This window comes from Culex pipiens, chromosome 3, assembly GCF_016801865.2.
Source record: "Culex pipiens pallens isolate TS chromosome 3, TS_CPP_V2, whole genome shotgun sequence".
NCBI classification, from domain to species: Eukaryota; Metazoa; Arthropoda; class Insecta; order Diptera; family Culicidae; genus Culex; species Culex pipiens.
Window position 1 is genome coordinate 164,448,189 of NC_068939.1, and position 14,751 is coordinate 164,462,939.

The following is a 14,751-nucleotide window of genomic DNA, read 5'->3' on the forward strand; positions in this document are numbered from 1 at the left end:
CCTGTAATTACCGCTGGTCGTCAACGTCTCTCTAACGTATTGTGTCTTTTGCTGTCTCTTTTTTTTCTTACAGAACGAACCGGAAGGCACGCCGGAACTGCCGGCCGCCAACCGAGCGTTATTCCTGGAGAAAGTGCGCCAATCGAACACTGCCTGCCAAAATGGGGACTTTACCACGGCAGTGCAGCTGTACACGGACGCGTTGGCGTTGGACCCGAGCAACCACATCCTGTTCAGCAATCGGTCGGCGGCCCGGCTCAAGCAGGGACAGTTTGCGTTGGCCCTGCAGGATGCGACGCGGGCCCGCGAACTCTGCCCGCAGTGGCCCAAGGCGTACTTTCGCCAGGGGGTCGCCCTGCAGTGTCTGGGTCGGTACGGGGAAGCGTTGGCCTCGTTCAGCTCGGGGCTGGCCCAGGATCCCAACTCGAAGCAGCTGCTGGCGGGACTGGTCGAAGCGTCGATCAAGAGTCCGCTGCGGCATGCCCTCGAGCCGACCTTCCAGCAGTTGAAGGCGATGAAGCTGGACGCGTCCCCGTTCGTAGTGATTTCCGTGGTGGGTCAAGAACTGCTCGGTGCAGGTCAGTACCACTCGGCAGTGACAGTGCTAGAATCCGCGTTGCGGATAGGGTCGTGTTCGCTCAAACTGCGCGGTTCAGTGTTCAGTGCTCTCAGTTCGGCCCATTGGGCGCTTAATCAGCTAGACAAAGCGATCGCGTACATGCAGCAGGACTTGGCCGTGGCCAAGAGTCTCGGTGATACCGCGGGTGAATGTCGTGCACATGGGAATCTCGGCTCGGCCTACTTCAGCCAGGGATCGTACAAGGAAGCTCTCACGTCCCACCGATATCAACTTGTGCTAGCAATGAAGTGTAAAGATACGCAGGCGGCGGCCGCGGCCCTGACCTCCCTAGGCCACGTCTACACCGCGATCGGGGACTACCCAAACGCGTTAGCGTCCCACAAACAGTGCGTCCAGTTGGTGAAGCAAATGGGTGATCGTCTGCAGGAAGCTCGCGAAATTGGTAACGTCGGCGCAGTCTACCTTGCCATGGGCGAGTTCGACTCGGCCGTCGACTGTCACACCCAACATCTCCGCCTAGCCCGCAAGCTCGGCAACCAGGTCGAGGAAGCTCGTGCGTACAGCAACCTTGGCTCGAGCTACCACTACAAGCGCAACTTCACCCAAGCGATCACCTACCACGAAAGTGTCCTACGAATAGCGCAACAGCTGGGTGATCGCGCGATCGAGGCACGGGCCTACGCCGGTCTAGGTCACGCTGCCCGCTGCGGCCACGACTTCCACCAGGCCAAACGGTGGCACGAAAAGCAGCTCGAAATGGCCCTCGCCGCCCGGGACAAGGTCGGTGAAGGTCGCGCCTGCTCCAACCTCGGCATCGTGTACCAACTGCTCGGTGAACACGACGCCGCGCTCAAACTGCACCAGGCCCACCTCACGATCGCTCGCCAACTCCAAGATAAAGCCGGCATGGGCCGTGCCTACGGCAACATCGGCAACGCGTACTCCGCGGCCGGTTTCTACGAGCAAGCCATCAAGTACCACAAGCAAGAACTGGTCATCAGCAAAGAGGTACACGATCGCAGCGCGGAAGCCTCAACCCACGGAAACTTAGCCGTTGCCTACCAAGCCCTAGGCGCCCACGACATGGCCCTGATGCACTACCGGGCCCACCTCAACATCGCCCGTGAACTCAAAGACACCGCCGGCGAGGCCTGCGCCCTCCTCAACCTCGGCAACTGCCTCAGCTCGCGCCAGGAGTTCGCCCAAGCCGTCCCGTACTACGAGCAGTACCTCATGCTCTCGCAAGAACTCGGTGACGTCGCCGCCGAAGGCAAGGCCTGTCACTTCCTTGGCTACGCCCACTACTGCATCGGAAACTACCGCGAAGCGGTCCGCTACTACGACCAGGATCTCGCCCTCGCGAAAGACCTCCAGAACAAGATGAACATGGGCCGGGCGTACTGCAACCTCGGGCTGGCCCATCTCGCCCTCGGCAATACCGCCGGCGCCCTCGAGTGTCAAAAGTACTTCCTGGCGATCGCCCACATGACGAACCACCTGCCCGGCAAGTTCCGCGCCCTCGGCAACATCGGTGACGTCCTGATCCGCATGGGGGACGTCGACGAAGCGATCAAGATGTACCAGCGGCAACTCTCGCTCGCGAGGCAAGCCCGCGAACGCGGCATGGAGGCCGCAGCCTGCGGGGCACTCGGCCTCGCCCACCGACTGCTCAAGAAGTTTGACAAAGCTCTCGGCTATCACACGCAAGAGTTGACGCTCCGCCAAGAAATGGGCGATCTTCCGGGTGAGTGTCGCGCCCACGGGCACCTCGGAGCGGTGCACATGGCCCTCACAAACTACACCCACGCCGTCAAGTGCTACCAGGAGCAGCTGGAGCGAGCGCAGGAACTGCAGGATTCAGCCGTTGAAGCGCAAGCGTTTGGAAACCTCGGAATCGCCCGCCTCAACATGGGTCACTACGAGGACGCGATCGGGTACCTCGAGCAGCAGCTCGGCACACTGGAACAGGTCAACACGCCGACCGCCCAGCACGATCGGGCTCGTGCCTTGGGGCACCTCGGCGATTGCTACGACGCACTCGGGGACTACCACGCCGAGGCGATCAAGTGTCACGAGCGACACCTGGCGCTGGCGGTCGCGTTGCAGAGCCCGCGCGATCAAGAGCGAGCGTATCGAGGACTTGGAAATTGCTACAAATCTGTGGGTAACCTGCAGGAAGCGTTGGTGTGTTTGGAGAAACGGCTTGTGGTGTCGCACGAGCTCGGAAATCCGGAAGCGAAGGCCGCCGCGTACGGTGATCTTGGCAGTATTCACAGTGCGCTTGGGAATTACGAACAGGCGATCAACTGCTTGGAGCATCAACGGGATATCGCGAGGGAACTTGGTGATCGTGCGTTGACATCGGACGCGATCAGCGGCTTGGGCGGAGTGTTCCAGCAGATGGGTGACTTTGACGGATCGTTGAGGTTGCACAAGCAGGACTTGGAACTGTGTGAAAGCATCAACCATGCCGCGTTGCAGGGAAGAGCTTGTGGGAATTTGGGATCGGTGTACGAATCGCTGAAGAACTACACCGAGTCCGTGAGGTACTACGAGAAGCAGCTATCGCTGACCACCGATCGGTTGACGAAGGCTCACGCCTGTCTCGCCCTGGGACGAGTCTACCACACCATGGAGCAGATCCCGCAAGCGGTTAGCTTCCTACGCCAAGGGTTATCGATCGTACAATCCCTAAACAAGCTAGAAGACGAGTCCAAGATCCGCTACCGCCTCGGGCTCTCCCTACTCGCATCCGGCGACGAAGACAACGCCCGCCAACAGATGGAAAGCGCCGCCCAGATCCTCGAATCGATCCGCTGCGATCAAGTTACGCCCGAAGGTCGCACCAACCTGTACAACCTGCAAACCTCCTGCTACCAAACCCTGCAGCGAATCCTCGTCAACCTCGGTCGCAACGAGGAAGCTCTCGTGGCCGCCGAACGCTGCCGATCGCGGATGGGCGCCGACTCCAACCAGAGCGCCGAAAACTCCCTCAACAACCGCAAAACCCTGCTCACCTGCAGCGAGTACATCTTCGACACCGTCAACAAGAGCAAAACCAACATCATCTACTACAGTCTGGCCGGGGCCGAACTCTACGCGTGGTTCCTCTCCCCGCAAAAACGGATCGTGCGCTTCCACGTGGCCAAAATCGACGAGCAGACCCTCCAGATGAAGAAGAAACCGGCGATCGCATCCGCAACAACCACCGCCGCAGGCGGTGACAAACCCGAACCAGATCAACCCGACTCCGAGTCGCTCCTCGCCCAGTACATAGACTTTGTGCGGGATGCGTTGGGCGTCAACTCGGGGTCAGTTCTGCAGGAGGGCGACGGAAGTGGGTGGAAGTCGTCGAACGAGAACCTGATTGATGATTTCGCTAATGAGCGGGCCGGGTTCTTGCGCATGGTCAACCGGAACCACCTGCTGAACTCGAGCAACTACTCGCTGAGCTCGCTGTTCAGTTTGGGCAGCGTTGGCGGGTCGGTGGCGAGCCTGCAGGGGTCGACGAGGTGAGTGATTTTAGTTTTTGTTTTGTGTAATTATTATTTCTTAGAATTGAATTTGATTTTTTCCTTAACATAAAACTATTTTTATCAATATACAGTCCAGACTCGATTATCCGAAGCCTTCTTATTTTTTACATCAAATTCCAGTTCTGCAATCCAATTTTAGACAAATTTGAATTGTTGTTGAGTGCCTATTAAATTAGAACATGTATTTTTTCATTATTTTATCACCGCCATTTTGGCCGCCATCTTGGATTTAAACCGTAAACCGGGGTGACTTTGATAGGTTAGATATTTTTCCGCAAAATTAGAGTACAAACTAAATTCGTACGGAATGGTATGGAATCATAATGTCCATGGTACAAAAGTTTACAAAGCACTACAAGAAGAAGTTTTCATAAAATTTTGAAAGTCCTTAAAATTAGTTAACTATACAGCAATTCCCCACGAAAACAGCGTGATTCGAAAAAATAGTTCTCCGATCGGGCTCAAAAATTTTCAGGGGGTTCCTTGGCCAAAATAATTAGACCCGTATTTGTTTTTTTTTTTTTTTTTTTGTTTGGCCATTAGTGTGACCTACGCCGTGTTAGAGTGGTCCAAAAAATGGCAATTTTCGTAATTTTTCGCAAAAACCACTATTTTCAGAAAATCATATCTCCGCACCATTCCATCCGATTTTAGCTGTCTTAGACGCAAAAAAAGGTGATTAGTTTGGCTATTTGGGAAAAATTGTAAGAAGTTTCAAAAATCTAGCTTAACATATGAAAAGGTCGTATGAAAACATAAAATGCTGTTTCGAAGGTCTCGGGACCAAAGAGCCTACTATGTCTAAAAATATGTTAACCTGATTCCTCGGAAAATTTTACACAACATATCCAAAAATGTGAAAATTTGTTTTAAATTTTTTTAGATCCGATTTTTTAAAATAAAAACTGGGGTTTTTGCCGCGCCACGCGCAGAAATGGGAAAATGACGAAAACGGCAAAAGTAAGTGAGTTACCAAGAATTTTGTAACTGAAAAACGTTGTTTTTTTTAAACAGAGCAAAAAGTAGATTTTTTGCAATTCCATCGTGAAACTATTAACTTTTCCTGTCATTCTTGAACGACGAAAGAGCCTACTTTTCTATACCAAATAAAACAGAATCAAATGTAACCATTTTCTACTTTTTATTTTCTTTCAAAAAATAACATAAAACCAGAAACTTAAAAATTTTAAATTTTAAGCAAAAAACTTCAAAAAAAAATTCAGGATCTCCAAATTTGTCAAATGTAGAAATTCAAAAAGTCTGCAGCTTGACAATTTTAAAAATACTTTAAAAAATTAGAATTTCTTAAATTTCAACGACCAGCAATATAAAATTTCAAAAAAATTAAACTCGAAATTTCAAACAAAAATTTAATTTGAAAAAAAAACAAAACCAAATTTGGAAACTGAGTCAATAAATAAAAAATAAAATGACATTTCAAAATGAAAATTTCAAAAATATAAATTTATATACTTTAAAAGTTTCAAAACGCAAAAATTCAACAATATAAATAATAATTCAAAAATAAAAAAAACTGTAATTTGGGGAAAAAGTTAAACATAGTAGAATAGCTTAAGAAGTCGCCAATATTTCACTCCGGAAATTTTAAAAACGATTCTTTTTAGTTATCTCACGATTTGGGTCTCTAGCCTAACATATGACTCAAACAATGCTCCAAAATTCAAGATTTTCCGTAATTTAGGAAGGTGACAAAAAATGTTGGATTTATCAATTTACTAACTTGAGAATTTAAGAGTTTCCGAATTTTAGAACTGTTTATTCTTTTATGTCAGATTATCTAATTTTTGAAATACTTTTTTTTATTTTTAGAGCTTTTTAATTATCCAATTATCAAATTATTATAAATTTTAATTTTTGGATTTTTTTTCTGATCTCAGAGTTTTTGAACCTGAAATTTTACAATTTTGAATGTTGGAATTTTTTAATATTCTTACTTTTTCCTCCAAGAATGTCTAGTCATGCGCTCAAACTAAAATGAATAGTTTTCTATGATTTCGCACATTTTTTCGCAATTTTTACATTTTGTTAGCTGGTCATACAAAATGTGTATGATAATGTATACAAATACATCTATATGAAATTCTGTTCTGTTCTCAATATGATCGATTTGGTGTCTTCGGCAAAGTTATAGGGAATGAAAATCCGATTTTTTATTGAACTTCACCAAAAGTTGAAAATCCAAAATACGTCTTTTTTAAGTTTGGATTTTTTTTATTTGTTTTAGAGGACTAAAAAAACTTTTTCTGAACCATAGTGCAAGCTGGTGCAAAAGCTAGTTTGACAGACATAATTTTTTGGAATATGGTGTTTTTGGAAAAAAAATCGACAACCTAGACAAACAAAATAATTAAAATCATTTTTTGAAGCAAAATTGTATTTGCAATAAAAACAACCTAATTTATTTAATTATTTATAAAGTGTACCGTTTTGCACCTCAATTTTTTTTTTTTTTCAAAAAAATCCATGAGAAAAATAGTTTTGAAGCGATTCAAAGAATTTAAATCGATTTAAATATATTTTTTCCAAATTCCACCAATTAGCCTGTAATTTTCAACAGACGATATGTCGGAGACTATTGGTGCGATTTTCAATGTTAAAGCAAAGAATGCAGATCGGAAAAACGCGGTCAAGAAATGTCGCGTGTTCTTAATTTTTTCCTTGATCTCTTAAATTCCTAATTTTTTTGAAGTTAAAGTTTTTGAATTGTTGAATTTTTAATTTTGAAGTTTTTTTTAATTTTAAATATTTAAGTTTGTAAATTTTAAATTTTGTAGATTTTTAATTTTTAATTTTTGATTCCTCAATTCCTAAATTAATTAAATTTCTAAATTCTTAATTATTCAATCTAGTTTTTTTTTATTTTTGGAAAAAATAGAGTTTTTGAATGTTAGAATTTCGAGGTTTTCGTAAATTTGTACTAACGAATTACTATATTTCCGATTTTAATAACTTTTGGAATTTCGACTTGTACATTCGTTTCGAATTTTAACATTTTTGAACTATTGAATTTATAAAAAAAAACTTTAATATTAAAATTATTATTCAATTCTGCATACATATTTGTAATTTTGAATTTCCAAATTTCAGATTTTTGTTGAAATTTCATTATTATTTTTAGAAAAGTTTGTTAGGCCGATGCAAATATTTAAAAAAGTTTTTGTCCCTCGGCCCTGGCCGATGTCAAGGGGGGGGGGGCAAAAAAATAAAAAAAATATAAAAATTTAAATAACAAGCCATAGTCTTCACATTTAAATGAAAAAAGTGTTTTAAAATGCATTTTACACTAGTTCAGTTGTTTTGCAATCATTAGTTTTCAAAAAATCTAAGATCTGACAAAAACAAAAATTGTATCGAAAAAAAAGATTTTGCATCGAAAATTTTCAAAAAATCTTAAGATTTTTTAATGAACCCAAACATGCTAAAAATGATTTTAAACGCAGAAGACTGTATTTTAATTTGATTTCAGCTGGTTGCACTTGAATTTTCATTGAAATTTTGAAGTTTATTGTAAAAATATTCTTTTTGCCCCCTGATTTTTCGGGCCAATTTTGGAGGGGGGGGGGGGGGGTGACAAAAACTTTTAAAAATATTTGTACCAGCCTTATTTAAAATTTCAGAAATGTTTGTTTTTTCATATTTTTAAATTTTAAATTTTGAATTTATTGTTTGGTTGGATTTCAAAATTTCAGATTATTAAAGAATTTTCAGTAAGAACATCTATTTGTATGATTATTGTCAAGTTTAATTTCACTCTGATTTACTTCATTTTGGTCCCGCCAGTGTGGATCAATCGGACAGCGCAGGGGACTCATAATCCTGAGGTAGCTGGTTAGAACTAGCAATAAATAGTTGGTGACACGATAGCCGACATCAATAAAAACAACTTTTTTTAACTCCATTTCGACCAAAAAACTAAACCTGTCCTTTTAATTTGAAAATTCTGCCTTTTGAGATTCGGTGGGAATTTTTAATATTATTATATCCAATAAAAAATTATTAATAAAACGTTTGTAATTATAAGTCGCATTCAAAAAGGAAAATTACAATTCTTAGAATTTTTCATCAAAACATATTGCAAACAAGCACCGCGCGAAGAAACGTCAAATGCAATCTTTCCGTTTCTGTTACTTTTCAGCTGCGTACCGCTTTAGAAAAATCTTTTCGTGACCCTTTCCTTGACCGTTTTTTGGGCGTTTTTTTTTTATATGGAGTTTAGCGTTCTCTCCGATCAGCATACCAGCCTTAAAAAATGAAACTTTTGCGAAATTTTCTGAACATTATAATACAAATTAAAAAAAAAATATACATAACTTATTATTATATCTAAATTATTAGATCAGGAACATTATCTTTTTGTAAACCTTTTCAAAAGTAAATCTTGATTATTTTTTTTTTTAATAAGACATGAACATTGGGGAAGGAACTCGAATTTGATGTTTAAAGTAACAAAATAAAAATAAATATTTCAAAAAAAACTCTTTTTTTGTCATGATTCGATCATCCGTAGTCCCGTACAATCGAACTTCGGATAATCGAGCCTGGACTGTATACATTATAAGGTTGAACAAATCGAAATGTCTTTAAAAAAAATCTATAAAAATTGTGAGAATTGAGAAAAAAACAAAAAATACTGTTGATAAAAAAAACTAACAAATCCCGCCCTTTTTCCCCCGCAGATCCATCGGCAGCCTGCAAGGCTCAACGCGATCGCGCCGCTCAAATATGCTACCACCCTGGCAGGGCCCATCCTGCCTGCACGTGCTGTACAACCTCCTTCTGGCACCGTTCGAAGATCTGCTGCCCGATATCAGCACCAGTAAGTATTTTTTTTTTAAATCTTCTTAAATTGAATGAATTTTAAAGAGTCTTGTTCTACAGCATCCCGCCTAGGTCGCCGCGAGCTCATCCTCGTCCTGGAAAAGGAACTCTACCTGGTGCCGTTCGCGATCCTCCGCAGCGGCGACGAGTCCGGCGAGTATCTTTCCGAACGCTGCTCGCTCCTAACCGTGCCCTCGCTGCACACTCTGCGCCAGAAGAGCCGCACCAAGGCGCGCGAACCCGGTAAGTGATCTACCTACTCGAAGATTCTATAGAGTTTTCTTGACTTTAGTTTTGCAATTTTCAGCGGAAGGTCTGAACAGCGCGCTGGTCATCGGCGGCCCGAAGATCCCGGCGTCCCTGTCGGAGACGTGGGGCTGGTCGGAGTCGCCGGCGTCGCTGCAGGAAGCGGCCATGGTGTCGGACATGCTGAACACGAAGCCGCTGGTTTCGTGCAGTGCCACCAAGGAGGCGATCGTGTCGGAGTTGGGGGCTGCGGAGTGCGTGCACTTTGCGGCGAATGTTAGCTGGAAGATGGGCGCGGTGATTTTGAGCCCGGGGGAGGTGTTGGACTCGCAGTCGCAGAAGCGGTGGGACGGGGATGAGGACGGGGTGGGAGATTTGGGGGGCTCGGAGATTCCGCCGTTGTCGGACTTTGTGCTGAGCGCGTCGGATTTGCTGGCGATGAAGTTGAGCGCGAAGTTGGTGGTGTTGAGTTCGTACCACTCGGTGGAGCCGATTACGGGGTCGGGGGTGGCGAATTTGGCCGGGAGTTGGCTGTTTGCGGGGACGGGGGCGATTTTGGTATCGCTGTGGCCGGTTCCGGAGACGGCGGCGAAGATACTGCTGCGGGCGTTTTATTCGGCGCTGCTGCAGGGAACGCGGGCCGCGAAGGCGTTGGCCGAGGCCATGCAGACGGTGCAGCACACGAAGCACTTTGCCCATCCGGCGAACTGGGCTGGGTTTATTTTGATTGGGGGGAATGTGCGGCTTTCGAACAAGGTTGCTTTGATTGGGCAGGCGTTGTGCGAGTTGATGCGAACGCCGGACAAGTGCAGAGATGCGCTGCGGGTTTGTCTGCACTTGGTGGAGAAAAGTCTGCAGCGGATTCATCGCGGGCAGAAGAACGCCATGTACACTACGCAGAAGAGCATTGAGAACAAGGCGGGGCCAGTTATTGGGTGGAAGGATTTGTTGATGGCTGTTGGGTTCCGGTTTGAACCGGCGGCGAATGGAATTCCTTCGAGCGTGTTCTTCCCGCAAACCGATCCGGAGGATCGACTGTCGCAATGCTCGGCGAGTTTGCAAGCTTTGCTTGGGTTATCTCCAACGACCCTGCACGCCTTGTCCAAACTTGTGAACAACGCGGAGATCGCCGATGAGATCATCGGGGTGATGCGGAACGTGGTTACGCAGTTTCCTCCGAAGGGCACCACCAGCAACGAGAGCGAGAGTATTGACATCATAATCGGTGTGAGGTTGTGGCGCGTTGCAGGTTGCCATGAACTGCTTGCTTCCCTAGGCTTCGACCTCATGGAGGTCGGTCAAGATCAGGTAACCCTCCGCACCGGCAAGCAAGCCAACCGTCGCAACTGCCAGTTTGTCCTGCAGTCGCTGCTCGCCCTCTTCGACACCCAGGAAGCCCCCAAAAGCCTGGGCATCGAGTCCAGCAGCAGTTCCGAATCCCTGAACGAAGACACCTCGGACGAGGCGGCGCCAGCCGCGAAACCTCCAAGCCCAACCCCAACCGCCCCGGAAGCCCAACGCAGCGTCTCCCCGGCGGTGACCGTCAAGAGCCAAGCCAGCTACAACTTCCCCCGACCTCCGCTTCCCTTTCGCCGGGTGCCCTTCCTGAGCACGCGCAGCGCCTTCATCTCGTACGTGCGACGCCGCGGCGAACCGGACGGCGGCCAAACGGAGGTCCCCATGGGGACTCAGCAAGCGCAGGCCCAGCAGGACTCGAGCCTGGCGAACACCACCGACAGCGAGCTGTCGGACGGGTACACGACGCAGCAGATCTTGATGAAGAGTGATCACCTGGCGAAGGGGCTGGGATATTCGAGTTTGCGCGGAACGATCAAGGTTTCGCGACCGGGTGGGGGTGGGGAGAGTGATGCGGCGTTCACGCCGAGTCCACCTGTGACGTTGCAGACTGTGGTTGACCCGAACGTTTCGCTGGCGCTGGCGCACCAGACGAGGATCAGGAATCTGTACACGAACAATGGAGTGAGCAGTTACGGGCATGAAACGGTGAGGGAGGGTGGCGTGAACATGCGACGACCGGACAGTTCCAGCTCGGCTAGTTCGGCGACGGATTGGGAGGGTTCCGGGCATGCTACGGTGCTGAGGAGGGCGAATCAAGGTCATCCGAACTTGCCGCCGTTGCCGCCACCGCGGCAAACGCTGCCCATGGTTGACAGTTTGAGACCGCTTGCTCCGTTGGCACCGGTCTACAATAACATAACCGGAGGAAGCGGAAGCACTGTTGGAAAGGTCCCTCAAACCAAGAGCGTGCTGGAATCGACCAGCTCGGATTCGGAGTTTGAGCGTAGCTTTGATTTACCTTCAGGGTCGAACGCCGGCTCGATCAGCAGCAAGTTGACCAGCCTTGCGCACAGCATCCAGAGCATGCGAAGCCGCAAGATGAAGCTGCAACCCATGCAGCAACAACAGCAGCAACAGCTCCAGCAAACCAAGAAGATGGTCGATCAGTTCTCCTTCATGGACCGCCTCAGCTGTCGCACGGAGATCAGCAGCTCGAGCAACCATCACGTCGCACCACCCCGCAAACCCCTCTCAACCCTCCCGGATGACGAGCGCACGCTCAACCTCAACGCCAGCAAGCTCTACTTCAACCCGGCGGACGCCGAAATCATCCCGCTCGCCGAGTCCGTCACCTCAGCGCCAACCATCGGCGGCCCCTCATCCTCCGCCACCTCCAGCAAAGACAGCAACAAACCCACCAACAAAACCATCCAAGACTCGATCATGCGCCACATGAGCCGCGAAATGACCCCCACCATCTCCGAGGTCTACCACGAGCGCAACATCGGACTCGGCCTCGCCCCCTCCCTCTCCAAGCTTCTCCTCTCCAAAAACTACGACGACTCCCCAGACCTCAAACCCCAATCCTCCTCCTCCACCTCCTCGGCCTCCGCCGCCGCCGCCGCCTCCCTCCTCAACAAACCGAGCGCCGCCCTCACCGTCGGCAACCTCGCCGAAGCCATGAACGAAATCGAAATGAACGCCACCACCTCCTCCAAGCTGGACGTCGAAGGCCAGTGCAACATCTGCAACAGCCCCTCGGACCTGCTGTGCGGCTGCAGCACCACCTCAACGGTCGCCGCAGTCGCCGCCATGACCGCCGCCCTCGGCGCCACCACCATCACCAAAAAGTCCAGCTCCAAACCCTGGCTCAGCAACGTGACCCCGAACCTCGTCAAACCCGGTGACCTCACCACCGCCGACATCCTCGAGCAGCAGAAGCAGCTCAAGTCGACCGTGTCCGGCCTCACCAGCAACATGTCCTCGTCCACGGAGAACTCGCTCTCGACGGTGGTCAAGCGTGGGGGTTCACCCTTCTCCGACTTGTCCAGGAGGGACGAAGGGGACGGGAGGAGTGTGGCGGACTCGCAGTGTTCCGGGAGCTTCCGAACCGATATAACAGGGTCGACGGTGACGGTGACGACAGCGGCGGCGTGTAAGGGAGGTCAGCAGACGACGGTTAGTTCCGGGCAAGCGGGGAGTGGAATGCAGCAGCAGTCGGCGCAAGGTGGACCAGGGTCGTCGTCCGGTGGAAGTGCGTCGGGGCAGACGAGTTCGAATCAGAGGAGTAAATACATTATTGATACGTGAGGACTAGGGAGAATTATTTGAAGATTTGTAAAATAGTTGCAAGAGAGTATAAACGAGATTTTAAGAAATTGTTTTTAAAATAAAGATTTTAACCTGCATTTTAAATACAATTTAATTTAGATTTTAAGTTTTAAAAAGAAATAATGAACTGATTAGATAGAGATTTTAAATATTGTAGAACAATCAAAACTATATTTTTAAACCTATACACAGCCGATTTGAGATTATATATATTCATTTAATTAGTAAGGAAATGGGCAGAAATTAAACTGTATAAAAAAGCCTACAAAGAAGCCTTGGTGAGAATACTCGATTTTACTATATTAGAAAATAATAACAAAGCGGATTGAATTGTAATTCCCAGTGTAAAGCATTTTGTGTAAATATCATATATCGTCAAATATATTTTTAATTGAATACAAGAATGTAAAAGCAAATATAAAAAGGATTTTTTTTATTACATAGAAAGAAATTGTTTCCTTTTGTGGGTGTTTTTTTTTCAATACAGTCCCGATTCTGTTGTCTGAAGTTTCACTAATCCGAAGCATTTAATCAAAACATTTTTTTTCTGGGTAGTTTTTTTCCATTTTCTTTTTTCTAAGTTCAGCTACACTGAAAATATACCACACTTTTTATTCAAGTGCCCGAACACTTAAAAGATTGAATAAAGCCACATCATAGAGCTAATTGGTTTGTGTTTCAACAAGTGGTGAGGAAAACACTTGAAATTGATCTTAAGGTGAAGCCGTTGATCATTTTCGAAGAAAATTGATCATCACTTTAAAATTCTCTATATTGAATTCAATTTAACGAATTTCTTCACCAAAATGAATCAGCATGTGCCGGTTGTTGCCTTCTTGAAGCCGCTGAAAGAATTTTTGGTCTAAATCAAATGCGTTTTAAAATTTATATAATTTTGTGGTACAATCATTGACGTCCTAGTTGGCAATCATTGATTAATGACGATTTCCATAACTTTGCAAGGAATGGGATAATCGTTACCAAAAGGAATCAGCATGTATAGGGCACTATTCTAAACAACTTGTAGAAGGAATTTTGTTAAAATATTAATAGCGACGCAAAATTCATATTTTTGAACGAAAAATCATGGCAATGATGGAAGTCTTCACGTTAAGATCTACACAAAACAAGCACTATTCGAAGTCGTAAAAATAGTACGTGTCAAAAAACTTGAATAAAAAGTGTGGTATATTTTCAGTGTACGTACTACTATTTTTCAACACCGTTTAAAATTCAGCTATTTGGCTATTGAAATTATTTCATGGCCAATCACAAGGCCAATCACCGAAATTTCAAGCGTTTTGCGATTGACATTTGAGTGCTCTGTACAGCAGGGCCAGATCATGAGCAAAACATTTCGATGCGCTGTGGGAGTTTTACTCAGTGTATTTCTATTTAGAATAATGGAGCACCAGCCCTCTGTCACGACGGCCATGTTTATGAAACCTAAATGTTCGACGCGAACATGAAGACGACAAAGAAGATGAAGAACACACTTGCTGTCAAAATTTGAAGATAAACAAACCGCGTGGTAGAAAAAGGCATTATTTCATAATGTTGAAATGATTTCCATGAAAAAATAACGGCACGGGACACGGGACGGATTTCCAAACGCAAGTTCCCGAAGGACCCTATCCGCCAGAGACTATGGATAAATGGCCCGCGAAGTGGCGATGAAGACGGTTTTGCAAGTTCAAAGTTCAGATTTGTTCGGACCACCTCGCGATGAGCTTCTTGTGAGTCCGCGAAAGGTCGGATTCTACACAAGCACGCGATTCCTTCGATTCCCTGTGCGAGTCGACAGCGGGAGTTGGCCAGGATGTTTCTGCACTTGGTCGGTTACTCCCTGCCGGAGATTGCAGCGAGTTGTTCCCGGTCCAGTACTACCCGGCAAATCTTCCCGGTCAATCGGAAGCAACA

The 14,751-nt window shown here is 46.6% G+C and overlaps 1 protein-coding gene across 2 annotated transcripts in view; it reads left to right on the plus strand.

Annotated features, from left to right (window-relative positions):
- The window catches only part of LOC120420464 (tetratricopeptide repeat protein 28), a 380,312-nt gene extending 367,071 nt beyond the window's left edge, over positions 1 to 13,241 (plus strand). For both annotated transcript variants that reach the window (XM_039583487.2, XM_052710088.1), the window contains 4 exons: positions 74 to 4,092; positions 8,814 to 8,953; positions 9,016 to 9,198; positions 9,263 to 13,241. In XM_039583487.2, the coding sequence (XP_039439421.1) occupies positions 74 to 4,092; positions 8,814 to 8,953; positions 9,016 to 9,198; positions 9,263 to 12,810 (7,890 nt within the window). In that variant the 3' untranslated portion in view covers positions 12,811 to 13,241. The remainder of the gene's footprint in view (positions 1 to 73; positions 4,093 to 8,813; positions 8,954 to 9,015; positions 9,199 to 9,262) is intronic.
- The last annotated feature ends 1,510 nt before the right edge of the window (positions 13,242 to 14,751 follow it).